The following is a 26,770-nucleotide window of genomic DNA, read 5'->3' on the forward strand; positions in this document are numbered from 1 at the left end:
GTACAGCTACGAGGTACGTGATAGGACGTTTGAGTGACTGCAGTAGGCTAAACTCTTCTCACAAAATATTCCCCCTGGTAGTGTGTTGTTGCGCCAAGAATAAAAGTTAGCACAGAGAATAGGTGTGGTGTCTGTGATTTCTTTGTGGAGCAACTGCGTGGTGGAACGCGCGGCGAGAGTGAACGCGGAGCCGCGGCGTGCGCGTGCGTTAAGAGGTAATCGCCCGCAGGTGCGAGCGCGTTCAGAGCAGCACGAGTTTGTCCCTCAGAGAGGGCGCGGTGGAGGGAGCGGAACGGGCGGATGTCGCGCCCCACATGCCTAGCTAGGGTGGTGGGGTGGACATCGGGCCCCACAATACACACACTTAACCACATGTGAGTTATACACACTCGACCACGTGGGTTACACACCCACCGCGGGTTTACGCAGCATCCAGCTGCTACAGCCCAACGGTCCCGTGTCACAAGGTTCGGAGCACGTGGTCGGTCCCGCGTCACAAGGTTCGAAGCACGTGGTCGAACCCGCCCAAACTCCTTGCCACATGAATGTACAGCGGAACAGGCAGCAGATCAAACTGCCCAGCGTCGTGTTGTAGGACTCTACCCACAGAGCAACGCGGGGCAGTTCCCACTGGGCCATTGAGTCGACACTGCTCGGCCATCACCGCTGCTGGTTGCGTAGCTCGTTGGTGCATCTGCCAGTCATCTCAGTCGGTCAGCCCATGGGACGTGGGAGGGGGGGTCTGTTCTCCTTCCTGCCAACAGGGGAGCCCGTCGACACTTCACGTGGCCTCAAAACGCCACCGAGTTGTGCGGTGGTTGTTGCTGTTTGTGTGCCGTACCGGCCTTCATCGGTCCTCGCTAACACCACTTGCCCCAGCCGTCTGCTCAAGGCTACATGGATCTCCGTACGTGTGTCTAACACACCGCTGATACTCACGCATACCATGGGAGTGCAGAGCCCGTCCCCGGGGGTACGCGGCGAATCGGGGCGACTGCCCCGTGCCCCGCGCTTTGGGGGGCCCCGTGTTGTGACGTCACGGTGTAATACTTCCGGTTTAGTTTGAAGGCACCACAGTGCGAGCTGCCCCTTACGGACGGCCCTGTTCATCATCACCATCAGCAGCACCACCACAAGTGCTTCTGTTACAACTTTCACAGCATCCAGCGGACACAGGCACAAGATCGGGGCGTGCGAGCGATTAAGAAGTGTTTTTAATTCCACCTTGATACTTGCACAGTTAATAATGTTACCATAGAACAGACACGGACATTTAATTTTTTTTTTTAATCGTATTTATGTGACAGTATTACTTTAGCGTTGCACACTTCCAAAACGGGCAGAGATGGGTGCGGTAGCAAAGCGAGACGGTGAACACGGAACGGCCCTCGAGGATCGCTCGGCTCGGTTCGATTCCCCGTCCCACACTCCTGCTCCTCCAATGTGGAGACACTCCCCGTGACTCGACCAACTCTTAAGAGCTAAAGCCATGGCAAGAGCAAGCGTGCCCGCTTGCTGCAATGTCCAGCGCACCGGACTTGCAACCCAGAGGAGGGGGTGGGGGTGCCAGTTGGGGCGCATCTCCCGGCGCGGCAGTTTAAATGGCTTCACCATCTCACCGCGGCTAATGGGCGGTGCGCGTACGCCCGCCTCTTCCAACAAACACGACTGCTCAGCAGCAGAGGTGTATAGAACAAATACTGCACCCCCTCCTCTCTCGGGCTCTCCCCCGTTCGAGGGAGGCCATTCCAACACCAGCGGGGCGGGAGCCAGCAGACTGCAGGGCTGCGCCTCTGCAGAACCTCAACCCCCAAGTTTCGAGACTGGGGGGGAGCACCCGGGAGAAAACCACACATGCGCGAGGGATTAACACTCACGAGCGCCATTTCCCTTTGCGGCCACCCTTGTGGCTCAAGATGGGGCGTTCCTGTGCACGTGCTTAACCAGGCTCGGGCCTGCTGAGCTTGCGAGACTGCCTCCAGCCACCAGGTCGAGGGCGACCTGGTGGGAGGAGGCCGGAGCCTGCCGCGTGTTGGCTTCACTCACCGTCCCCTCCTCCTCCTCCTCACGTCCTCATCGCTCCTCTTTGTGCGCTAACATCGTCTATGAAATGACCGAGACTTCACCTTCCTCTTACGACCACCGGAGGTCAATTACAGACAGGGGGACAGTTTTTGCTTATTTTTCTGGTACGCGATCAGTGAAACACGCACAACGGGCGATCCGTTTACAGACAGCTGCTGCTAACCTCGAGGAATCTGCAAACAAATGGATTGTGCAGGTGGCTGGGATGGATTGCCGCATCGCAAGATGGTGAGAGGGGGGAGAGGAGAGGGGGATGGCAGGCAGTGGCTTGGCACGACCTTCATCCACGGCTTGATGGCGAGACAATGTTGGAAGGATTTCCATTCCACCGGTTGCTAAAAATTGACCCGGCATCTCAGAGCACATCTTGCATCAACATTGTCGTTTATTTTCTCTCTTTTCTGGCCTAGGGGACCCCCAGTGGCAGCTGTTCCTGTGCAGCACAAGTCGAGGCCTGCAAGTGGGCAACAGTGTCCTGTTTGGCAGGGGGCGACGATGTAAACGACACTTTATTTTGGAGCCTCTTTGTTACCTGTCCGCCACCAATACTCAATAAACTCGCGTACCAACGCTCGACCCCTCTGCGAGATAATGGAGCCATCATTGCCTCCACAACATTCACCTGTGTTGAGGAGAGGCTTAGAGAGAGAGTGGAAATCGGCGGCCTATCCTCTAACTGGATTGACCCTGTATATCCGCAACCGGGACAGCACTTCCACAGTGTTGCATCTCTGTCGCTCTGGGCACTCGTGAGGCACGTGCCACGTACTCCAGTCTACCGGCGACCCACAAAACACTGAGGAGTTCAAGCACTGGCTACGGTGCGACCGCACTAACGCTACCGCCCCCAAGCAATCTAACGCAACGCAAAGCGGCGTGGCAATTAACACTGGATAAGGCGCGTCGCACACGCGCGCGCACACACACGCGCAAACACACACACGCTACCCACCTCCACAGAAGAAGAGCAGCGGGGTCAGGAAGAGAGAGGAAATTAAATGGGAGGGGCGCGAGACGGAGAGAGACGCCGAGAAGCTGGGCAGGTGAGGGACGAGACAGTGGAGGGGCCGAGGTGGGGGGAGGACGTGGGAGGGAAGAGGGGGAGGTGGCAGCCGCTCTCCGCTGCGAGTCACGACGTCCGACGTTTCGCTCCACGTGCCGCCGGAAGCTTCTTCAGCGGCGGGAATCGGATCACCGCCACCTCCCGCCCCCGCCCGGCACGAGAAGCAAAACGTCGGGGGGGACGTCGCGTGAACAGCGCGACCACGGGGACAACAACCCCCACCACCCCGGTGGCGGGGGGGGGCGTGGCGGTGGAATGATCGCGACTCGGAAATCGTGCGCACCCGAGGAGCGATGACCGTTTGGCGGAACTCAAGATTGGATGAGGAGAAACGAGGAGGAGGAGGAGAGACGGCGAGGAGGTGCGGGTGTGGGAGCGACGACGCGGCCGCAGTCAACGGAGAGAAAGTTCGGAGGCGGCGGCGGCTGTTCCATCTCAGGGATGCGACGACGCGCTGGCCCCTGCCTCGTCGGCCGCCTCCTCCTTCCGCTTTCTCCCGCCGCCGTCGCCGCCGCCGTCGCCGCCGCCGTCAGCGCCGCCGTCGCCGTGAGAGCCCCCGTCGATCTCCTCCTGCGAGATCACCTCAAAGTCATTGCCGTTGCTCTGGTCGCTGCCTTCGTCCGTCCCTCTCTTCCCGCCCGCCTCGTCATCCTCCTCCTCTTCCTCCTCTTCCTCCTCCTCGTAGTCGTCGTCATTGTCGGCCTTGGCCGGCCCGCCTCCGTCGCCGTCGTCGTCGTCGCTGTCCGTGCCGTTGGACGGCCCCAGGGTCTTGGGCACGACGGCCTCGGCGCAGGCCTCCTCCGTCGTTCCGCTCGTCGAGCCGCGTTTGCCGGCGTCGGATTTGGCCGCCGCCGCCGCCGATTCCGGCGACATCGAAGACGACGCGGCGACGGCAGCGGCGGCTCCGGCGGTCCCGGTCTGCCGCTCGTGCGTGTAGAGCGGACGGAACGAGTCGAGGAAGCCCACGTCGGCGGTGAGATTGGGCAGCAGCCAGAAGTGGTGGCGGCCGCCCGTCAGCAGCCAGATGAGCATGAAGAGGATGCAGCGCGCTGGGGGACGGGGAGGAGAGAGACGCGGGGTGGTGGAGACGGACGTGAGAGGCCACGGCGGGGAGAGGGGGGAGGACAAAGGTGGGCACGTGCGGTTAGACAGGTGGACGCACAGAGAGACGTACGGGCAAGTGGCGTGGACGGGCGGGCAAAGACTTGTGTGTGTGTGTGGAGAGCACCAGTGTAGCGGTTAGCGCGCTGCGCTATGAACTCAGCGGCCCCTAGGTTGATTCAGCCTCAAATGAGTACCTGGTGGGGCGTGTAAAAACATCGCCACTAGGGAGACAAAGGCGGCCGGGCGCGGTGCTGGCCACTCACCCCCTCGTGTGCCGTGTCGGCCTTTATAGGTGCTCGCTAACAGCACTTGCCCCTACAGTCTGTTAAGGCTATGAGGGGGATCTTTGTCTTTGTGTAGGATGGGTGTGCGTGAGGGAGGGACTCACCGACGGCCAGGAAGAGGATGCCTCCGATGAAGCAGCCGGCTGCCACGCTCAGGTAGTAAACGCCCACACGCATCTCGGCCGGCCACAGCGGGAACAGCGTCGCCGCAATCACCGCAATCACTGCGCCACACAGCACCACACACACAGCGCACAGATATAGCACACAGATGCAGCACACAGACGCACCACACAGACGCACCACACAGAAGCAGCACACAGACGCAGCACACAGACGCACCACACAGACGCACCGCACAGCACACAGACGCAGCACACAGACGGACCACAGACGCAGCACACAGACGCAGCACAGACGCAGCACACAGACGCAGCACACAGACGCACCACAGACGCACCACACAGACGCAGCACACAGACGCAGCACACAGACGCACCACACAGACGCACCACACAGACGCAGCACACAGACGCAGCAAACAGACGCACCACACAGACGCACCACACAACACACAGACGCACCGCACAGATACAGCACACAGACGCAGCACACAGACGCAGCACACAGACGCAGCACACAGACACACCACACAGACACACCACACAGACGCACCACACAACACACAGACGCACCGCACAGATACAGCACACAGACGCAGCACACAGACGCAGCACACAGACGCACCACACAGACGCAGCACACAGACGCAGCACACAGACGCAGCACACAGACGCAGCACACAGACGCACCACACAGACGCACCACACAGACGCACTGCACAGACGCACCACACAGTCCACAGACGCACCACACAGACGCACCACACAGATGCAGCACACAGACGCACCACACAGCCCACAGACGCAGCACACAGACGCAGCACACAGACGCAGCACACAGACGCAGCACACAGACGCACCACACAGCCCACAAACGCAGCACACACAACTCCAGCACACTCAACACACACAGACATATGTATGATACGCAAGTTGAACTTCTTTCACACCGTACGTAGCCAACCGTGCTAATCGAAGGCGCGCATACAACTACAGAGCACAGCACATACCACTGCAGCAAAGACACAAATACAGCACTCTTACACCAGACACAACACACAAAGAATGCTCATTTGAGGCCAAGTTGACCTAGGGGACGCACCCAAGATGAGCCCCATGATGAACGTCTTGGGGTGAACGGGGTCGTAGATCCACACGAAAACCTGTGGGGGGCGCGGGGGGGGAAGAACACGGCGGGGAAATCGGCACACGCTCACGGGAGGGGTGGGTGGTGTGACGAGGGAGGGGTGGGTGGTGTGACGAGGGAGGGGGTGGGTGGTGTGACAAGGGAGGGGGTGGGTGGTGTGACGAGGGAGGGGGTGGGTGGTGTGACAAGGGAGGGGTGGGTGGTGTGACGAGGGAGGGGGTGGGTGGTGTGACGAGGGAGGGGGTGGGTGGTGTGACGAGGGAGGGGTGGGTGGTGTGACAAGGGAGGGGGTGGGTGGTGTGACAAGGGAGGGGGTGGGTGGTGTGACGAGGGAGGGGGTGGGTGGTGTGACAAGGGAGGGGTGGGTGGTGTGACGAGGGAGGGGGTGGGTGGTGTGACGAGGGAGGGGGTGGGTGGTGTGACGAGGGAGGGGGTGGGTGGTGTGACAAGGGAGGGGTGGGTGGTGTGACGAGGGAGGGGGTGGGTGGTGTGACGAGGGAGGGGGTGGGTGGTGTGACGAGGGAGGGGTGGGTGGTGTGACGAGGGAGGGGGTGGGTGGTGTGACGAGGGAGGGGGTGGGTGGTGTGACGAGGGAGGGGGTGGGTGGTGTGACAAGGGAGGGGGTGGGTGGTGTGACGACGGAGGGGGTGGGTGGTGTGACGAGGGAGGGGGTGGGTGGTGTGACGAGGGAGGGGTGGGTGGTGTGACAAGGGAGGGGTGGGTGGTGTGACAAGGGAGGGGTGGGTGGTGTGACAAGGGAGGGGTGGGTGGTGTGACAAGGGAGGGGGTGGGTGGTGTGACGAGGGAGGGATGGGTGGTGTGACAAGGGAGGGGTGGGTGGTGTGACAAGGGAGGGGGTGGGTGGTGTGACGAGGGAGGGGTGGGTGGTGTGACGAGGGAGGGGTGGGTGGTGTGACGAGGGAGGGGGTGGGTGGTGTGACGAGGGAGGGGGTGGGTGGTGTGACGAGGGAGGGGGTGGGTGGTGTGACGAGGGAGGGGGTGGGTGGTGTGACGAGGGAGGGGTGGGTGGTGTGACAAGGGAGGGGGTGGGTGGTGTGACGAGGGAGGGGGTGGGTGGTGTGACGAGGGAGGGGGTGGGTGGTGTGACGAGGGAGGGGTGGGTGGTGTGACAAGGGAGGGGTGGGTGGTGTGACAAGGGAGGGGTGGGTGGTGTGACAAGGGAGGGGTGGGTGGTGTGACAAGGGAGGGGGTGGGTGGTGTGACGAGGGAGGGGGTGGGTGGTGTGACGAGGGAGGGGTGGGTGGTGTGACAAGGGAGGGGTGGGTGGTGTGACGAGGGAGGGGTGGGTGGTGTGACGAGGGAGGGGTGGGTGGTGTGACAAGGGAGGGGTGGGTGGTGTGACGAGGGAGGGGGTGGGTGGTGTGACGAGGGAGGGGGTGGGTGGTGTGACGAGGGAGGGGGTGGGTGGTGTGACGAGGGAGGGGTGGGTGGTGTGACGAGGGAGGGGGTGGGTGGTGTGACGAGGGAGAGGTAGGTGGTGTGACAAGGGAGGGGGTGGGCTCTCACCTCGTTGCCGTCGACGAAGATTTGCTTGTCGTGGGGCTCAAGTTTCATCCTCCTCTTTGCATCTTTCTTCTTCTTTGGGCTGCCCGGCTCATCCTCCTTCATGCACAGGGCACCCAGACGTCGACTCAACAGCGACCAAGTCACACCGGTCCATTCATAAAGAACGCCACTCACTTCATAAATATTCCCACTCCATTCATAAGTACCGACTTAAAGCTTTCGTGACTGGAGGAATTCATATTCTTTGGGTCTTTCGGTAAAGTCACTAGATAGGTTAAAAAAAAATAACAAAAACTACGACGACTCGATCGCAACACAAGCGATCGTCATCAGGAACCCAAGTCACCAGCTACTCAGTTGTGATCGAAACATCGTAGTTTTATTTATTTATTTTTGTTATTTTCTTTGAACCTATCTACATGACTTTACCGAAAGACCCAAAGAATAAGTTCATTCATAAATTTATTCCCATTCCAATAATTATCACCAGTCCACTCATAAATATTGCCAGCCTATTCATATATCACGCAAGTCCATTCATAAATATTACCACTCATATTTATTCATTGGGTTGGGCCACGTAATGATCTTGCCAAATCTATGCCGTGAAACCCTTCACCACCCGACCTGGCCAAAAATAACAAAACTGTGACGTGTTGTACAAGCGCCTTAACGACGTGCCCATTATCACTGATCCAGCTCACTCAGCAGCGAGTTCAGAGCCAGATTTAGCAGCGATTAGATTTGCGCAGCAGAAGGGTGCAGCAACGACGACGGCGGTGACGATGATCGTTGTGATCTCATTGCTATCTCATCGCGTTATCCCTCCCTCTCTCGATGCAGCAGCTGCGTCCAGTTCCAGTGTGCCTCTTGCGGGCAGCCAAAATCGCGGAGGCAGCAACTTCATGAACGCCGCACGTAGCAAATCGCCTCTCCACCCCCCCCACACCACCACCCTGTTCACACCTGGCACGAGACACTGCTGACGAAGCGGTCACGAAGCCGTGCTGCGTCATCCACCGTCGCGAACAACCCTCCTCCTCCGTACCTTGCGAGCGTCCCTCTTGGCGTCTCCCTCTTTGTCTTTCTTGTCGCCGTCCTTCTTCCTCTCCTTCTCCCTCTTGCCCTTCTTCTCCTCCTCCTTGGGCGGCTCCAGCTTCTCGCGCTTGCCCTCCCTGTCCGGTCGCTTCTTGATCACCTTGAGCGCACGGTGGAAGTACTGCTTCTGCAGCAGCCTGGTGGAGCGGCGGAGTAGGAGGGGAAGGATGGGGGGGGGGGGGAGAGGGAGGAGGAGGTGGGGGGTGGGGAAGAAGGTGGAGGGTGGATAAAGGGGAGGAGGAACAGGAGGAAGAGTGGTAGGAGGATGGGGAAGAGGGGAAGGAATTAGCACCGATGAGCATCAGTTCCGATATAAAGCAACGAGTCATTAATGATACAGAAATACACACAAAAGTACACACGCACACAAAGGCAACGATCCCCCCCCCCCCCCCCGTTGCCTTCAGCATGCACCTATGACTGGACGTGGCACCGGAGGAGGTGGTGTGGCCAACACCACATCTGGCCGCCTCCCAGTCGCGAAGTTTACACGCACCAACAGGCACTCATTAAAGGCTCGGTCGACCTAGGGGAGGCCCAGAACTGGTTGAAATATTCATCGCTGTTATTGTCCGTGGACCGGAATCGGACTCTCGGATCGCGGGGTTCGTAGCGCAGCACGCTAACCACGACGCTACCGCTTCCCACACACACGGGGGCGCTAACACGCACGGGCAAGCTAACACGCACGGGCGCGCTAACACACACGGGGGCACGCTAACACGCACGGGCGCGCTAACACGCACGGGCGCGCTAACACGCACGGGCGTGCTAACACACACGGGGGCACGCTAACACACACGGGCGCGCTAACACGCACGCTAACACGCACGGGCGCGCTAACACGCACGGGCACGCTAACACGCACGGGCACACTAACACGCAAGGGCGCGCTAACACGCACGGGGGCATGCTAACACGCACGGGCGCGCTAACACGCACGGGCACGCTAACACGCATGGGCACGCTAACACACACGGGGGCACGCTAACACGCACGGGCACGCTAACACGCACAGGCACACTAACACACACGGGGGCATGCTGACATGCACGGGCGCACTAACACACACGGGGGCACGCTAACACACATGGGCGCGCTAACACGCACGGGGGCACGCTAACACGCACGGGGGCATGCTAACACGCACGGGCGCACTAACACACACAGGGGCACGCTAACACACACGGGCACGCTAACACGCACGGGCACGCTAACACGCACGGGCACGCTAACACGCACGGGCACGCTAACACACACGGGCACGCTAACACGCACGGGCACGCTAACACACACGGGGGCATGCTAACACACACGGACGCACTAACACACACGGGTGATCTAACACACGGGTGATCTCACACGCACGGGTGATCTAACACGCACGGGTGATCTCACACGCACGGGTGATATAACACACACGGGCGCACTAACACACACGGGCGCACTAACACACACGCTAACACACACGCTAACACACACGTGTGATCTAACACACACGCTAACAGACACGTGTTTGCATACCGGTTGCAATAGGCGACCACGGACTCTCGTGTGGTGAACAGGATCTCTGTCCCCTTCTTCCCTGTGGCCCAGTTCGACTCCAGGAGCGTTTCCACTGCCTTGGAAGCTTTCACAGCACAAAACAACAGAGACAAAGATCCCCCATGTAGCTTATAGCAGACTATTGGGGCAAGTGCTCTTAGCGAGCACCTATGAAGGCGGCGCGACACACGAGGGGGTGGGGTGGCCAGCACCACGCCCGATCGCTTTTGTCTCCCCAATTCTGATATTTACACACTGCACCACGTACTCATTTAAGGCGACCTAGGGGGAGACCCAAGATCAATTCATATATTACACTGTTAGTGTGGTCGTGAGCGAGAATCGAACTGGGGGTCACGAGGTTCACAGCGCAGTGCGCTAACCACTGCTCCGCTGCCCCACACACACGGCGATATTTAGTTGTTTTGGTTGTCGTTGTTGTCTGTACACGACCGTACAGACGCTCTCCACCAACACCTCGACCACACCCACCAACCGCGATCCTCACGCCGGCTGGCACGCTCAAGCGAACGGCGGGGGGGGGGGGGGAACGAGGGGCGACTCACCCACAAAGTAGTCCACCGAGTGGCCCATCATGTTGGTGGACTTGGTGGGGCAGTTGAAGCGGAGGTACTTGGCAACAGCGGTCTCCTCCTTGTTGTCCTCGCCACTCGCCTGCGTGCACACAACAAAGACAAAGGTCCCCCGGTGTCACCTTTGTACGTGTGGGTAAATGTCGTCGCGTTTTTTTTATATCCTTGCAAAAGCGGAACCAAGGGGCCGTCCATAAATGATGTCACGCGATTTTGGACGATTTTTTACCCCCCCCGTCACACGGGGTCACAAAAAGTCAGACCCCCCCCCCTCAAATATGACGTCACAACGCTCTGCACCCCCCCCCCCCCCCAAGAATAAAGCATGCTTCAAATCACTTTAAACTATTGTCATTGTAGTGCGTATTTAATGTGGCGCTGCACTCTGATGTTATAGGAGAAAACATTTATTAAAAAGTCTATTTAATTTAGTAGAACGCGTTGTCTATATTTATTTAAAGTTGCGCATTTTGATGTCACGTCACATTTCTCAAACCTCCCCCCCCTCGTCACACATCGTCACAAATGTCTGACCCCCCCCCCAGGTGCGTGACGTCATTTATGGACGGCCCCCAAGCCGTCTCGGTGAAGTCTCCGACTCTAAAGCTACTTTGGGGACCGCATGGTGAACTGGCAGCTTCCCTCCCTCCCTTAGTCCCACCACGAAGACAAAGATCCCCCGTGTAGCGAGCACCTATGAAGGTCTGAACGGCACACGAGGAGGTGGGTGGCCAGCACCACGCCCGGCCGCATTTGTCTCCCCGGTGGCAAAGTTTACTACACATCGCACCAGGTACTCGTTTTAGGCTGAGTCGACCTAGGGGAAGCCCAGGACCGGTACACTTAACTGTCACCGGTGTTGGCCGTGAGCGGGAATCGAACTCGAGTCTCCAGGTTCGTAGCGCAGGGCGCTAACCGCTGCACAACCGGTCCTCACATACGTATGTGTACGCGCACAAGCGTGCACACACACACACGTGCACAGAAAGGCGCACGTGTAATGCGGGCGAAAACGACCTTCCGGAAGTGACGTCATGGGGGGAGGAGTTACGTCACGTGGGGGAGAGGGTAAGGGTCTATAAGGGGGGTAACCGGAAGCAGTCGGGGGTGATCGGGGACTAGGAGAAGAGAGAGGCCATGCAGGGCGAAGGGTGAGAGAGAGGGGCGAGGTCGCCACACACCCAAGCCAGGAGGATCGGCACCGTCGGCCAACGGTGACCAGCCCGGGGGCAGGAGGAGCAGCGAGGAGGCTGCAGAGAGCAGCGGGTCTGCAAGGGAGGAGTCGGCAGCAGGGGTCTGCACGGCGCGACAGCGGCCTGGGGCTGCAGAGTGTGGGCTACGGGAGCGACAGCAGCCTGGGGCTGCAGGGTGGAGAGTATATAGGGGAGTACCGTGAGGGAAAGAGATCGAACCCAAATAAAGGACACAGGACAGAGAGAAGCGTCCGAGTCTTTTATAACACTGGTGTCAAAGTGTAACGGTATGGCTAAACAATTGAGAAAAAAGAATATTCCGTCTCCGGCATCGGCTTCATCTTCCGACGACGATGACCTTCCTCCTGCGGTGGATCCGACTCTGGCAGAGGAGGAGATCCGTGCTGGGACGAGTACGGGTCCAGGGATCCAAGATGTCGCCGCGTCGGCGGACCAGTCTGCACCAAAGGACGCGGGTTTGAGATGGAGTCAGATGGCGGAGCAACTTGAGACTCTCAAGAACGTGCTTGCACAGTTGTGTGCGCTTGTTACGCCGAGGACGGCGTCGGAAGGCGATGTTGGTGGTCCGCAGGAGCCCCGGTTGTCTTCAATGTCGACGCCATCAGCCACGCGGCATGAAGACGCCATCTTGGGCGTGGCGCACGACGAAAGGCGGGAAGCCGCCATTTTGGGCCCTCCGCGACGGAAGGCCGCCATCTTGTCGACACCACGCTGCGACGCCATGTTGAACATGCCACCGGAAGAGTCAGCGGCTGGAGGGAACGCGCCAAGGCGTCGCAGTCGTCACCTAACGACTGTCAAGGAATTCTCCATCGGGGGTGATTGGAGTGCGTTCGCCTGCAGATTTTTGGCAGCGGTGCGCTCGGCGGGGTGGACTGACGCCGAGGCATTAGAGGTTCTTCCGACTCTCCTTGATGATGAGTCCGTTAGATTCTTTCGCTCTATAAAAGCCACAAAGAAGAAAACATTGCGTGGTGTGTTCGACGAAATGGCTGACGCTTACGAGCCGCCGGATGACGCTCATCGCCGGTTTGCGCAACGACAACGCGCACCCGAGGAGTCTCCGGTGGCGTATAGGGGCGCGGTACTGGAGCTGGCAATGGCCGCATACCCGGAGATGGAGCCTGACCTGTTGGAACCTCTCATCCTGGGGAAGATGTTGGAGTTGTCCCGGGATCTCGGCATTCCCATGCCGGTGTGCGGTCACGAGAAGCTCACATCCCGGGCTGCGGCTAAGTGTCTGGACGCCCAGTTCAACCTGCGCCGGTGGAAGCAGGTCACGGCGTGGACGGGTGGGCCCATCGTCGAAGGGGGAGCCGTGGGTTGGGACCCCAAGAATGCGGTTTATGTGCCGGACGACAGGAGCCCGCAGGAGCTGTCGGCTGCCGCTGCTCCGTGGCCGGAGCCGCGGGCTGCGCCGCCGACACGGCCGCGTCGGGACGGGGCGCCCGCAGCAAGGCGCAATAACATCGACTGCTTTCGCTGCGGGCGTAAGGGCCATTATGCCAGGGACTGCTGGGCCCGCGTCCCGGGTCCGCCCCAGCAGGAGGCCTCGACAGCGGCCGCTCCAAGGAAGGATTCGCCAGCACAGGCAAGTCGGTGCGCACCAGACACCCGGCAAGGCTTGACACCTCACTCATCACCGTTGTCATGCGATCCGGGTGTTTTTAATAACGGGAGACCATTGACTGTGCCTTGTCGTTCGGTAACGCAGTGGCGTAAGTTGGCTCGGCGGGTCGTCGCGGCCGCTACCGGTTCGTCCACCGTACTTGGGTCGATACAAGGGGTGGACGTACGGATTTTGGTAGATTCCGGGGCGTCCGCGACCATTATTTCGGATGTAATATTCCATCTCTTGAACATCCCACCAGGGGCCGTGAGTCCGGCTTACGCTTCCTGCGTCGCCGCGAACGGGGGTAGCATGGGCATTGTGGGCCAGGTGTATGCTACAATTGCTATCGGGGGAGTGTCGGCCTCGGGTATTGTGTTAATTTCGAGGTCTCTTGCGGTTCCTTGTTTATTAAGGACCGATTTTGTGGCCAAAATGCCCATTTTAATTAGAATTAATGAGAACTGCATTCAATTACCGGAAGGCCGTAAAATTGCCTTTTTGCCGTCGCCCTGGGGGCGACCTGCTCCTGTCGCCCAGGTGCAGGCGTTGTCCGAAGTGTCTGTGGATATTCCACCTGGCTCACAGATTCTCATTCCTTTGCGTTATCGGAAGCCTGTACCTGGTCGTCAAGGAGCGATTGGGGTTTTGTTGTCACCGTCCGCCACCATCACGGATGGATCGGCGCTCGTTGGGGCACAAACTATTGTTAGGCCAGACCAGCAGCCGTTCTTGCAGGTGCTTAACGCGAGTGCCGAAAGCGTGTGTGTGCCGGCGGGTACCGTGGTGGCACATGCCACTACTGCGTTTACAGCTCATGATGATCTGTCCGGCCGGGGGGTTGTTGGAGGTGTTTCGGGGCCCGGAGCTGTGGATGACCGCTGGATTGCTGAATTGTGTGGGGAGAATTCAGCTCTTTCTGGGGAACAGCGTTGTGCGATTCGTAAATTGTTATCGAGCTATTCTGATGTGTTTAGTTCCGATGATTTGGACTTAGGACGCACCTCCTTGCTTTACCATCATATTGACACAGGGGACGCTGCCCCTATTCGGTTGAACTCGCATCGGATGAGTCCGGCTGAGCGAGAGCATGTTCGAGGGGCAGTGGATGACATGTTGGCTGCGGACATAATATCTCCGTCTAACAGCCCATGGGGCGCACCTGTTGTTTTGGTCAAGAAGAAAGATGGCAAATTGCGATTTTGTGTAGACTTTCGTAAATTAAATAAGGTGTCGGTGGCGGATGCGTATCCCCTGCCGCGTATGGACGACTCTCTCGATGCCTTGTCGGGGGCGAAGTTCTTTTCAACGCTAGATCTCTCTTCGGGCTTCTGGCAGCTTCCCCTCGACGAGTCCTCGCGGGAAAAGACTGCTTTCCGTACGCCGCAGGGGTTATTTCAATTTAACTGTCTTCCGATGGGGCTGAATGCGGCCCCTGCCACTTTTCAGAGGTTGATGGAGTTGGTGTTAACGGGGTTGCAGTGGGAGACATGTCTTATATATTTGGACGATATTATCGTTTTCAGCCGCACATTTGACGAGCATTTATCGCGGTTGGAGGCAGTGTTCACCAGGATGCGTTCTGCTAATTTGAAATTTAAGCCCAAGAAATGTCACCTGCTGCAACACTCCGTGCGTTATTTGGGCCACATCGTCAGTGCGGACGGGGTGGCCACGGATCCGGACAAAACTGCGTGCGTCCGTGACTGGCCAACCCCTGCCATGGTGGGGGATGTGCGTCGGTTTTTGGGGTTCGCCTCATACTATCGGAGGTTTGTTCCAAATTTTGCTACGATCGCGAGGCCTTTGCATCTCCTGACGGGTAAAGGACACAAGTTCGCTTGGGGACCCCCGGAGGAGGCGGCGTTTCGAGGTCTACGCGATCTATTGGCTACGGCACCGACGTTGGATTATCCGGATTTTGCGCATCCCTTCATTCTGGCCACGGACGCGAGTGACACGGGTATTGGGGCGGTGTTATCTCAGTCCAAAGATGGTGTAGAACGCGTGGTCGCGTATGGTAGCCGGGTTTTGTCTCCCGCTGAAACCCGCTACTGTGTCACTCGCAGGGAACTTTTGGCTATTGTTTTTTTTCTCCGCCAATTTCGACCGTATCTGTACGGTCGTTCGTTTATTGTTCGCACGGATCATGCGGCCTTGCAGTATGCTCCCGATTGTGCCCGCCGTAAGCCGCCTAAACATCCATATGTACCGCCGATACAATCCATCCAGGTATCTCGAGTTAATGAGTTGGTGGCGTTAGATATTTTGGGACCCTTTCCGCCATCCGCTAGGGGAAATAAATATTTGCTGGTAGGGGTGGAGTACCTCTCCCGCTGGCCGGTGGCCTGGCCTTTGCCTGACCAGTCAGCGGCGTCTATCACGGACGCCTTTCTTTTTGGGTATGTTATGGACAAAGGGGCGCCGGAAAGGCTCCTTACAGACCAAGGCCGAAATTTTTCCTCCAAATTGTTGGGGGAAGTGTGTGCGGCGCTGGGTACAAAAAAAATACGGACATCTCCCTACCACCCACAAACGGATGGTATGGTGGAACGGCTTAATCGGACCCTGTCCGCCATGTTGTGCCATACGGTTAGTGAAAAACAATCGGATTGGGATTTGCATATCCCTGGGGTGCTTTCAGCGTACCGGATGACGCCGCATGCGGCTACAGGATATTCGCCGTTTTTTCTAATGTACGGTCGTGAAAACGTACCGCCGATTAATGAACAGTTGGGAACCGAGGCGAGGGGACCTGTCAAGCCTCTTCCTGATTACATTCAGGACACCGTTCACCGAGTCACTGAAGCGCGGGTGGAGGTTCGCATGGCTACGGCCAAAGCCCAGGCTCGGAACGAGCAGTGTGCGCGATGTTCAAAAGGGGAATGCCCTTGGAAAACGGGGGACCTGGCCTGGCTCCATTGTCCACAGGTGCGGCCAGGTACCTCTCCTAAATTACATAAGCCATGGCAAGGGCCGGTTCGCCTCATCGAGGTTCCCAACCCACAGTCGGCGCGTGTTCGGTTTGGTTCTCGGCGTTGGTTCGTCCATACATCTCGGTTGAAACCATACGTGGCCCCTTGACCGGATGCGTCATCTCCTGAGGTTGCCTTGCCGGGGTCTGTTGCTGCCGACTCGCCCTTGCCTGTGCCTGCTGACTTTGCTAGAGCGCCTGTCGTGCCTTTCACAGACGAGCCGGCCGTGACGCGACAGGGGAAAGCGGACCCAGCTCGGGGTGCGCCTGCCACGGCTGCGGACCCTTTGAGGCCCGCAGCCCTTCCTACCCTGCCGCGGACACGATTGCGGGACGCCTCTGGTGCTGCGCCTTCAAAAACAGGGGACCGGGACGTTGCCAGGCCTCCAATAGCGACAGGCGAACTTCAGCCTGTCGCTCTTAAAACCCTGCCACGTTCCCGCTCGGCGTGAGGGCCACCGACCGTCCGGGACGGCCCGGCGACCCGCACCCGCTCGAAATCCCTCACATTTAGTTAATTATTGTGTTGTGTTCTTGTTCTTCCGTATATTATCGTGTGTTCTTTGTTCTTTTACGTATTCGGTCGTGTTCGCTCGCATTGCGTATTGGAGTTGTGTTCAGCCGAGGTCGGCTGGATTTTCTCTACGGGGGAGGGTGGTGTAATGCGGGCGAAAACGACCTTCCGGAAGTGACGTCATGGGGGGAGGAGTTACGTCACGTGGGGGAGAGGGTAAGGGTCTATAAGGGGGGTAACCGGAAGCAGTCGGGGGTGATCGGGGACTAGGAGAAGAGAGAGGCCACGCAGGGCGAAGGGTGAGAGAGACGGGCGAGGTCGCCACACACCCAAGCCAGGAGGATCGGCACCGTCGGCCAACGGTGACCGGCCCGGGGGCAGGAGGAGCAGCGAGGAGGCTGCAGAGAGCAGCGGGTCTGCAAGGGAGGAGTCGGCAGCAGGGGTCTGCACGGCACGACAGCGGCCTGGGGCTGCAGAGTGTGGGCTACGGGAGCGACAGCAGCCTGGGGCTGCAGGGTGGAGAGTATATAGGGGAGTACCGTGAGGTAAAGAGATCGAACCCAAATAAAGGACACAGGACAGAGAGAAGCGTCCGAGTCTTTTATTACACACGTATGCTGTCAGTGAGCATCTATGAAGGCCGAATAGCTACACGAGGGGGTGGGTGGCCAGCACCACAAACGCCCACCTTTATTTTGACGCGTGTCAAAGTTTATGCACGACACCAGGTCCTCATTTAAGGTTGGGTCGACCTAGGGGAGGCCCAGGGACCAGGTTCAGACGTCCAGCACTGTCGTTGGCTGCGAGCGGGGATCGAACCCGGGTTGCCCGTTTCCCAGCGCACTACGCTACTGCTCCCCAAGCAAACGACAAATACACACACACAAAGGGGCCCACACACAAGCACACGCAGTCGGGTACGTCACTCTTCCCCGTCTCCCTTACGAAACGACCAGGGTTCACTTTCTCACTCAATCATTTCTGCGGGCGCTGGTGGACCGGAGCATGCAGTGCATGTACTTTGAACTTCTTTTGCACCGTACGTAGCCATCCGCGCTAATCGGAGGTGCGGGGGGGGGGGCAACAAACAAAACACGGGTGGCACGTGACGTAGTCCCAGCCACGGCGGCAAGGGGCATACTTGACATGGCGTGTTGGGTGGAGAAATATTTTCTCAACTCGCCGACTGAAATCAAGCCCTGGCGAGGCCACGGATGGCTCTTGTCTTGTAGCAACACACCTGAGCTGCGTGTCCCGGGTGATTCGACATAACATCGAAACTCTGTCAACGCGACTGCATTTGTTTATATGCAGGGTCGTTCATGGCATACGAGATTTAAAAAAATCGACGAGCCAACTTTCCTTACCCGTTTAGTAACGATTTGAGTGACGATCGCGGTGACCAACCGCATGGAGTATTCCAACGCAGTTGGTCACGTGACAAGCCCGCTGCATAAACAACAAAGTTCATAATAGCTCACGGCTAGTGAGGCTTGCTCAACCATACTTCACCACAACGGTAAGTGCGGGTTTGGCGAAAGTCGGCAAACCGATTATAATCGCCGTTTTCAAATAATTGTTCGCATGAGATCATCCCTCACTCTTATTAATTCCTTTGCCGTTCCGGGACGTCTGGAAGTTGCAGGGTGTGACGTTTCCCGTTCACCGCCCCATCTTGGACCGCGCGAACGTCTCGTTTCGTTTAGAGAGGCGCAGCAGCGCCGCTGTTTTTCAATACACTATAGCGTACTCACCGCAGACAAGTGTAGCGACACGACCGCCGCACGCTACGAAAGCCGACACTGTGCCACGCGCGCACCCTCCCCGCGTGGCCTTTTACTTTCGATTCCATTCGGAAAAACCGATGAAATACGCGCGCGTACATCATAGGCGTGACGTACACGTCATCGGTGACATACATGTACGTATGTCATCGGAATGGGAAAGGATTAATAATAATAATGATGATGTCAGGAGCATCTTGACAGTGTTCTGGTGACATCACTGTCGTGCGACTGCTGTGCCGTCATCATAAGGGCAGACTCACCAAGAAACAACAAATTACGTTGGCGATGCAGCTGCTGATAATTGTTTTTTTACCCTTCTATCTGGCAACAAAACTGACACCTTTTTACAAGGAGTCATGTTTGCATAGACCGCAATACCTGCAGTCATAATACAAACAAAAGAACATAACTCTGATAATGTGCACTGTCCTTGAAGTTGATTGGTCCACACCCGAGACAGCTTTCCTTAGAGCCTAGTCTCACATGGGTTGGACCAGATGACCCAAAGGTGCACTACTCAAAGACAATGCACCATCAGAGTATGAGAGCTCGGGGCAAGCATCTACACTATGGGAACCTCATTTGCCAGTAAAAATATGATAATTGGTTTTTTACCCTTCTATCTGGCAACAAAACTGACACCTTTTTACAAGGAGTCATGTTTGCATAGACCGCAATACCTGCAGTCATAATACAAACAAAAGAACATAACTCTGATAATGTGCACTGTCCTTGAAGTTGATTGGTCCACACCCGAGGACAGTGCACATTATCAGAGTTATGTTCTTTTGTTTGTATTATGACTGCAGGTATTGCGGTCTATGCAAACATGACTCCTTGTAAAAAGGTGTCAGTTTTGTTGCCAGATAGAAGGGTAAAAAACCAATTATCATATTTTTACTGGCAAATGAGGTTCCCATAGTGTAGATGCTTGCCCCGAGCTCTCATACTCTGATGGTGCATTGTCTTTGAGTTGTGCACCTTTTAGCGTCATCTGGTCCAACCCATGTGAGACTAGGCTCTAAGGAAAGCTGTCTCGGGTGTGGACCAATCAACTTCAAGGACAGTGCACATTATCAGAGTTATGTTCTTTTGTTTGTATTATGACTGCAGGTATTGCGGTCTATGCAAACATGACTCCTTGTAAAAAGGTGTCAGTTTTGTTGCCAGATAGAAGGGTAAAAAAACAATTATCATATTTTTACTGGCAAATGAGGTTCCCATGATGCAGCTGCTGTTGCTGCTGCTGTGTTGGCAGTGGTGCCCAAGCACAGAAAAAAAGAAAACAACTCAACGCAATCGTCAATAACAAACAGCGTGGCCTCGGCGAGAGAACTTTTACAATAAACTTTTGTTCATCTTGGATCGTCTGTAACGGGGGCTGCTGTGACTTCCGCGTTACGGACGGGACACAGACAACGGAATGCATCGGCACTTTCAACAACAACAAAAAGCCACGAGCTCTCGTAGATTATACAACGGAGGCTATGGGGGCCCGGGCTCTACAACTTCACGCGCGTGTCATATTGCACAAGACACGTGTGAAGACACAGGTGAGACGAGGCAAGACGCTTGCTCCATTACACCACACAGATAAAGAGAGGCCACGGAGTGGACAAGAGTTGGCGTGGAGAGAGCACCTCATGAGCGCCGTCCCCAACTCCTATCCATTCCAGCTCTCACATGTGCGGTGGACAGGGCCATGGGCCGAAACGTCAGCCGTGAAATATGTTTTCTTTTACGGCCACACCACACAGTGTTACTGACGGATGTGTTGAGTAATTCTCGTTGTTACACGTGTGCCTGTGACGCCACTGCCAGCAGCACTGGACGATTTCCTCCGTGTCCAAGCGCTACTCTGGTGATATGCCTGTCAAGCTGCTACGGCTGTTGCATTTTAAATCTTGTCGATGCCGCGACGTCATTCGAGCCATGTGCACGACGCCTCACCAGGCTCCCTGGACTCCCACCCGCACCAGATGTTCCAGCTCGAGGGATTATCAGGAATAAACTCGTCATTTGAGACCCAAACATCGCACCGTCTGGCTGTCTTTGACATTCCTCATCCTCCTCGAAGACACCGGTGTTGTAACCACCGACGGCGCAATCAAGAGCACCGCCAGCAGGCCGATGCTGCACCACATCTCCTTCGCGAATGGAAAGTGAAAGATAGAGAATCCGCAGTGGTGCGACTGTGGCCACGCAAACAAACTCTAGAGCATTGCAGTAAACCCACGGTGGCGTGCGCTCCCGACGAGGAGGAACAGCGGAACGACACAAACTCTCTCTCTCTCCCCTGAGAAACCCCCTCACCGTGGCCAGCAGACCTCGACATTGGCATCTAGCTCCTGAAAGTTTTGCTGGTGGCTGTCCCATGGCTGTGACTTTGGGGGACTGACGTCCACTCACGGCACATTGACATTATGTACACACGTTGATTTATTTGTCCTGTGTATCTGGTGCTCTAACTTGTGAGCACACCACGTGTATAAAGCGTTGGCTAAACAATTATTGCCGCTGCCGTTCGTGCGCGAAGAATCAAATGCAGGTAAGCTATTTTAACGAACCATGAAATATAAGCAATGCTACGCCTTGCTGTAACTTTAAAGGCTCTTGGATTTCTCATTCATGAAAGGTCTTAACCCGTGTGGGGCAGCCCAGCACAGACGCACAGCCCTGGACGCGTCCCTCAGCAATACAGAGTAGTTACCTCGGTTAACGTTTTTAATCCGTTCCACGAATACTACTGTGAACCCAAGTAACTGTTAAATCGAAGACAGAGCTGTTGCACCCACTGCCAAAACAAAACCCGCAATAATGTAAACAAAGCCAGTCCAAGTCTAATAAAATGGGCGCCACCGATTGGCTGAGGGCACGGCTCAGCCCCACTTAACGAGTGCTCGGATTGGCCAAAATTGGCACCCGTGTGCATATCATGTGAACACGGTATCGTTAAATCAACGATGTTAACATTCGTCACAATGTGAACGTGAGTCGGAACCATGGGGTCCTATGGGAGGTGAAACCTCAACCGAAAAACCGCTAACCAATGTCACTGTTAATCGAGGGACCGCTGTATGTTTGGCGATACGATATAAATGTTCTGGCTCAGAAGATGATCGTGACATCGGATTTCCATGGGGGCATCATCGTAGTTAAAATAATTTTGTATTTTTGTGCTTCGGTGCAATTCCGGTATGAACACAAGATTGCTTGAAAGTGTTTCAACTGCAACTCGCTCAGCCTATGCCTGCCCACGAGTCTCTCATTATAATATTAATCACAGCTTTACAATCTATGACTAAAACTAAAACATTTTACCAGGTAAGGCCCACTAAGCTACATAGCTTATTTTCAGAAGCGACTTGGCCACAAATCATAGCTCAACAAAGTGGCCTATCATGTGGACATATATAGCAGCCAAATATTCAAAACGCGTAATGTTGATTCGAAACGTGGAGGAAAAACCTGCATGACCCGGAGAAAAATCCACGCGACCATGGGAGGAGAGACACCGCAAACTCCATATAGAGAGCAGGCATCAGGGTCAGGGTCGAACCCACAACCTCCTGTATACCAAGCGAGGTAATTAACATTTCCTAGCCACCGTGATAATGAAGAAAGAGAGAGACACCACAAACTCCAAATATAGAGCGGGCATCATGGCCGGGATCGAACTCACGACCTCCTGTGTACCAGGCGAGGGAGTTAACATATCCGAGCCACCGTGGTGCTGTGGTAACACACACACGTTGCCAGCCACACGCTATATCACTTAATAAACTCTCACAATGGTGATGTCATGCAACTACCATGCCGCCAATTGACAGTGCACAAAGCACCAATTCGACGATGGCCGGTGGTCAAGAACAATAACGGAGCGGCGGCCAAAGAGTGGAATGTGCGAGCAGTTCTTCAGTGGGCGAGACGAGGCAGGTAAGGCAGATGAGACGGAGAACGAGAGACGGATCTGAGCTAGTGAGTCCTGAGCCAGGTGAGACTAGAGACAGGGTGAGACCCAGGTGAGAGAGATTAGACATACGAAGGACATAGGTGAGACATCGACAAGACATCGAGACAGGAGATACAGGCGAGCCACAGATAAGACGCAGGCGAGACAGGAGACAAGATCCAGGTGAGACACAGACAAGAGACACTGACAGACACGTGACAGACACGGGGTGATGAGACACAGAGAGGGCAGACAAAGACAAGAGACACGTGACAGACACGTGACAGACACGGGGTGATGAGACACAGAGAGGGCAGACACAGACAAGAGACACGTGACAGACACGTGACAGGCACGGGGTGATGAGACAGAGAGGGCAGACACAGATAAGAGACCGGTGACAACATGGGGGGGGGGGGGGTAGCCGCTGGCCCGTTTACATTCCCCAGCGCTGACAGGGCGCTCGCTCTCGGCAGCCAATGCGAAGCGCGCGAGCCTCCCCATCCCGTCTACAAAATCTAAATACCATAATGCAGACAAGAGATAGGCGACAGACACGGGGTGATGAGGCAGAGAGAGAGACACGGGGTGATGAGGCAGAGAGAGAGACACGGGGTGATGAGAGAGAGAGAGAGACACGGGGTGATGAGAGAGAGGAGAGACACGGGTGATGAGACAGAGGAGAGACACGGGGTGATGAGACAGAGGAGAGACACGGGGTGATGAGAGAGACAGAGAGACACGGGGTGATGAGAGAGAGAGAGACACGGGGTGATGAGAGAGAGAGAGACACGGGGTGATGAGAGAGAGGAGAGACACGGGTGATGAGAGAGAGAGAGACACGGGGTGATGAGGCAGAGAGAGAGACACGGGGTGATGAGAGAGAGAGAGACACGGGGTGATGAGAGAGAGGAGAGACACGGGTGATGAGACAGAGGAGAGACACGGGGTGATGAGACAGAGGAGAGACACGGGGTGATGAGAGAGACAGAGAGACACGGGGTGATGAGAGAGAGAGAGAGACACGGGGTGATGAGAGAGACAGAGAGACACGGGGTGATGAGAGAGAGAGAGAGAGACACGGGGTGATGAGACAGAGAGAGACACGGGGTGATGAGAGAAAGGAGAGACACGGGTGATGAGAGAGAGAGACACGGGGTGATGAGACAGAGAGAGACACGGGGTGATGAGACAGAGAGAGACACGGGGTGATGAGAGAGAGAGACACGGGGTGATGAGAGAGAGGAGAGACACGGGTGATGAGAGAGAGACACGGGGTGATGAGGTAGAGAGAGAGACACGGGGTGATGAGAGAGAGAGAGACACGGGGTGATGAGAGAGAGGAGAGACACGGGTGATGAGACAGAGGAGAGACACGGGGTGATGAGACAGAGGAGAGACACGGGGTGATGAGAGAGACAGAGAGACACGGGGTGATGAGAGAGAGAGAGAGACACGGGGTGATGAGAGAGACAGAGAGACACGGGGTGATGAGAGAGAGAGAGAGACACGGGGTGATGAGACAGAGAGAGACACGGGGTGATGAGAGAGAGGAGAGACACGGGTGATGAGAGAGAGAGACACGGGGTGATGAGACAGAGAGAGACACGGGGTGATGAGAGAGAGAGAGAGACACGGGGTGATGAGAGAGAGAGAGAGACACGGGGTGATGAGAGAGAGGAGAGACACGGGTGATGAGAGAGAGAGACACGGGGTGATGAGAGAGAGAGACACGGGGTGATGAGAGAGAGGAGAGACACGGGTGATGAGAGAGAGGAGAGACACGGGTGATGAGACAGAGGAGAGACACGGGGTGATGAGACAGAGGAGAGACACGGGGTGATGAGAGAGACAGAGAGACACGGGGTGATGAGAGAGAGAGAGAGACACGGGGTGATGAGACAGAGAGAGACACGGGGTGATGAGAGAGAGGAGAGACACGGGGTGATGAGGCAGAGAGAGAGACACGGGGTGATGAGAGAGAGGAGAGACACGGGGTGACGAGGCAGAGAGAGACACGGGGTGATGAGAGGTGACAAGATACATTCCGGCCTCCCCTCTCTTCGCCCCACCCCCCGGCGCTCTACTCCGCCTGGGGGTGCGAGGAGCTCGCGCGAGGTAAAGCGGCGGCCCCCCAAGACCCCGTGCCCCCCCAAGTGCCCGTGCCATGCCCCCCCCAAGTCCCCGTGCCGTGCCCCCCGAGGCCCCCGAGGCCCCCCAAGTCCCCGTGCCGTGCCCCCCGAGACCCCCCGAGGCCCCCCACACGAACCTGCTGCTTGCGCTGCTTCCTTCGCTCCGCCATCGCCATCTCGGCGACCGTTGGCGTGGCCGATCTCGCGAGAGCAGCTCCCGCGCGCTCTCGCGAGAGTTGCAGCAGCGGCGGTGTCATCGTCATCGCGGCGGCGGCGGCGGGAGCTACACGGCGGCCATGATGGGTAGGGGTTGTAGGGGAGCGGTGGCGGAGCGGTTAGCGCGCTGCCGCTACGATCCCCGGTGACCCGAGTTACATTCCCGCTCACGGTCACCAACAGCGGTGACGATTATATGTACCGGGTCATGGGCGTCCCCTAGGTCCACTCAGCCTCAACTGAGTACCTGGTGTGTAAACATCGCCACCGGGGAGACAAAGGCGGCCGGGCGTGGTGCTGGCCCCCCACCCCCTCGTGTGACGTTCCAGCCTTCATAGGTGCTGCTCGCTAACAGCACTTGCCCCTACAGCCTGTCACAGGCGACACCAGGGGGGATGAAGAGGGATCTTTGTTTTGGGTTTTATGCAACGCGTCTGATGTGTAAGACATACTTCACATTTGTGGATGGAGAGGGTCGATCGATGCGATGTATGGGGAGCCGCGGTGGCCAGATGTCAACTACCTCGCCTCGTATACAGAAGGTCGTGGGTGAGATCTCCATACCTCTCAACCAGTGGTCTACCTTATCACAGACCAACTCAGACCTCATTGGTCACCCGTGCCCCTTATAAATCTCAACGTTTATCCTACAAAGTCCCATCACGAGGGAGAAACACAAATAGACAAACCAAATGCTGTTGACCGTATTGAAACGGCTGTACGCCGTATGGACCTGAAAACTCGATTTCCCTGTACAAGAATACGGGTTAGCCGTATGGGTTGACCGCTATGCCACTCGCACAAACCGACTCGCCCACTCTTTGTAACGGACGCGATCCCAATCTCACTACTTATCACCTGGTGAAACAAAATATTGCCAACTTCAAACTTGTACTCACCCACACTCCCACTCACCCACCCCTCACTCGCTCAAATCAATCTTGTAAATGAGACTATCCGAGTCTCTTGGGTTCTCACCGCAGTCACTCGCAGAGACTGACTCGCCAACTCACTCATTCACTCCGCAAATGAGATTCATCCTATATCATGGGACCTTTTTTGCCAGTATCACAGTATGAAAAATAAGAATAGATCTTGATTTGAAGCTTTCGTGACTACAGGAATCCATACTCTTTGGTTCTTTCGGTAAAGTCACGTGGGTAGAAAAAATAACAGATCACGACGTTTCGATCGCAACACAAGCAACCGTCGTCAGGTGAAAAAGAGGGGGAATCTGCTGAGGCAGGCTGTTTATCAAGGTTTAGAGATGGGCGGGCAGCTAATGTTAATGTAGGAGCGAGCAGGAGAGAGCGAGTAGGTTGAGATAAATTTTCTTGTAAATGTAAGCTCGGCCAGGGCCCAGAAAGTTGAGAGTCGGCTAGTATTGGCAGGTAGGAAGGGAACATCAATGCAGTTACAACTTTACCTGGTTGATCATGTCCTTCCAATGATTGCTTAAGTTGTATCCATCTTATCAGTTGAAGTTATGTCTGTGTTTATAAATCTGGATAACTTCATGGACAAATCTTTGACGATAGCCCGAAGGTTTTCAGAGGTCCTTGGTCTCGGAAAAGACAATATCATGTGAGCCCACCGTGTTCAAACAGTGATCAGCCACAGCAGAGGTATTGGTTCTGCCGTGTTTCAAATCTGCCTTGTGTTCGCGAACACGGTCCGAGACATGTTGTTTCATTTCCCCAATGTAACTGCTACCGCAGACATAACTTAGTTTGTAGACACCAGGGTATTGCATGTCAGGAATCACATCTTTCACAGATGGGATCAAATCACGGATTTTGTGTAC

The 26,770-nt window shown here is 56.3% G+C and overlaps 1 protein-coding gene across 1 annotated transcript; it reads right to left on the minus strand.

The window, feature by feature from the left end:
* Positions 1–1,196: 1,196 nt before the first annotated feature.
* Positions 1,197–25,036, minus strand: SEC62 (SEC62 preprotein translocation factor). Its single transcript, XM_078611535.1, has 8 exons — positions 24,888–25,036; positions 10,542–10,650; positions 9,955–10,060; positions 8,381–8,567; positions 7,333–7,428; positions 5,761–5,821; positions 4,641–4,760; positions 1,197–4,197 (listed from the first exon to the last, which is right to left on the minus strand). Exons 1-8 carry the CDS (start codon positions 25,011–25,013, stop codon positions 3,584–3,586), a joined length of 1,419 nt encoding a protein of 472 aa, XP_078467661.1. The 5' UTR covers positions 25,014–25,036; the 3' UTR covers positions 1,197–3,583.
* Positions 25,037–26,770: the final 1,734 nt, after the last annotated feature.

This window comes from Lampetra planeri, chromosome 36 (genome assembly GCF_965212315.1).
Source record: "Lampetra planeri chromosome 36, kcLamPlan1.2.h2, whole genome shotgun sequence".
NCBI classification, from domain to species: domain Eukaryota; kingdom Metazoa; phylum Chordata; class Hyperoartia; order Petromyzontiformes; family Petromyzontidae; genus Lampetra; species Lampetra planeri.

What these genes read in the sequence shown, in the direction of transcription:
- SEC62 (XM_078611535.1), bottom strand. Translation starts at nt 25,013, where the DNA reads ATGACGATGACACCGCCGCTGCTGCAACTCTCGCGAGAGCGCGCGGGA. An exon ending in CTCGGTGGACTACTTTGTGG is followed by an intron (nt 10,061 to 10,541) that starts GTGAGTCGCCCC and finishes GTGCTGTGAAAG; the next exon opens with CTTCCAAGGCAGTGGAAACG. An exon ending in GTGGTCGCCTATTGCAACCG is followed by an intron (nt 8,568 to 9,954) that starts GTATGCAAACAC and finishes CCGCTCCACCAG; the next exon opens with GCTGCTGCAGAAGCAGTACT.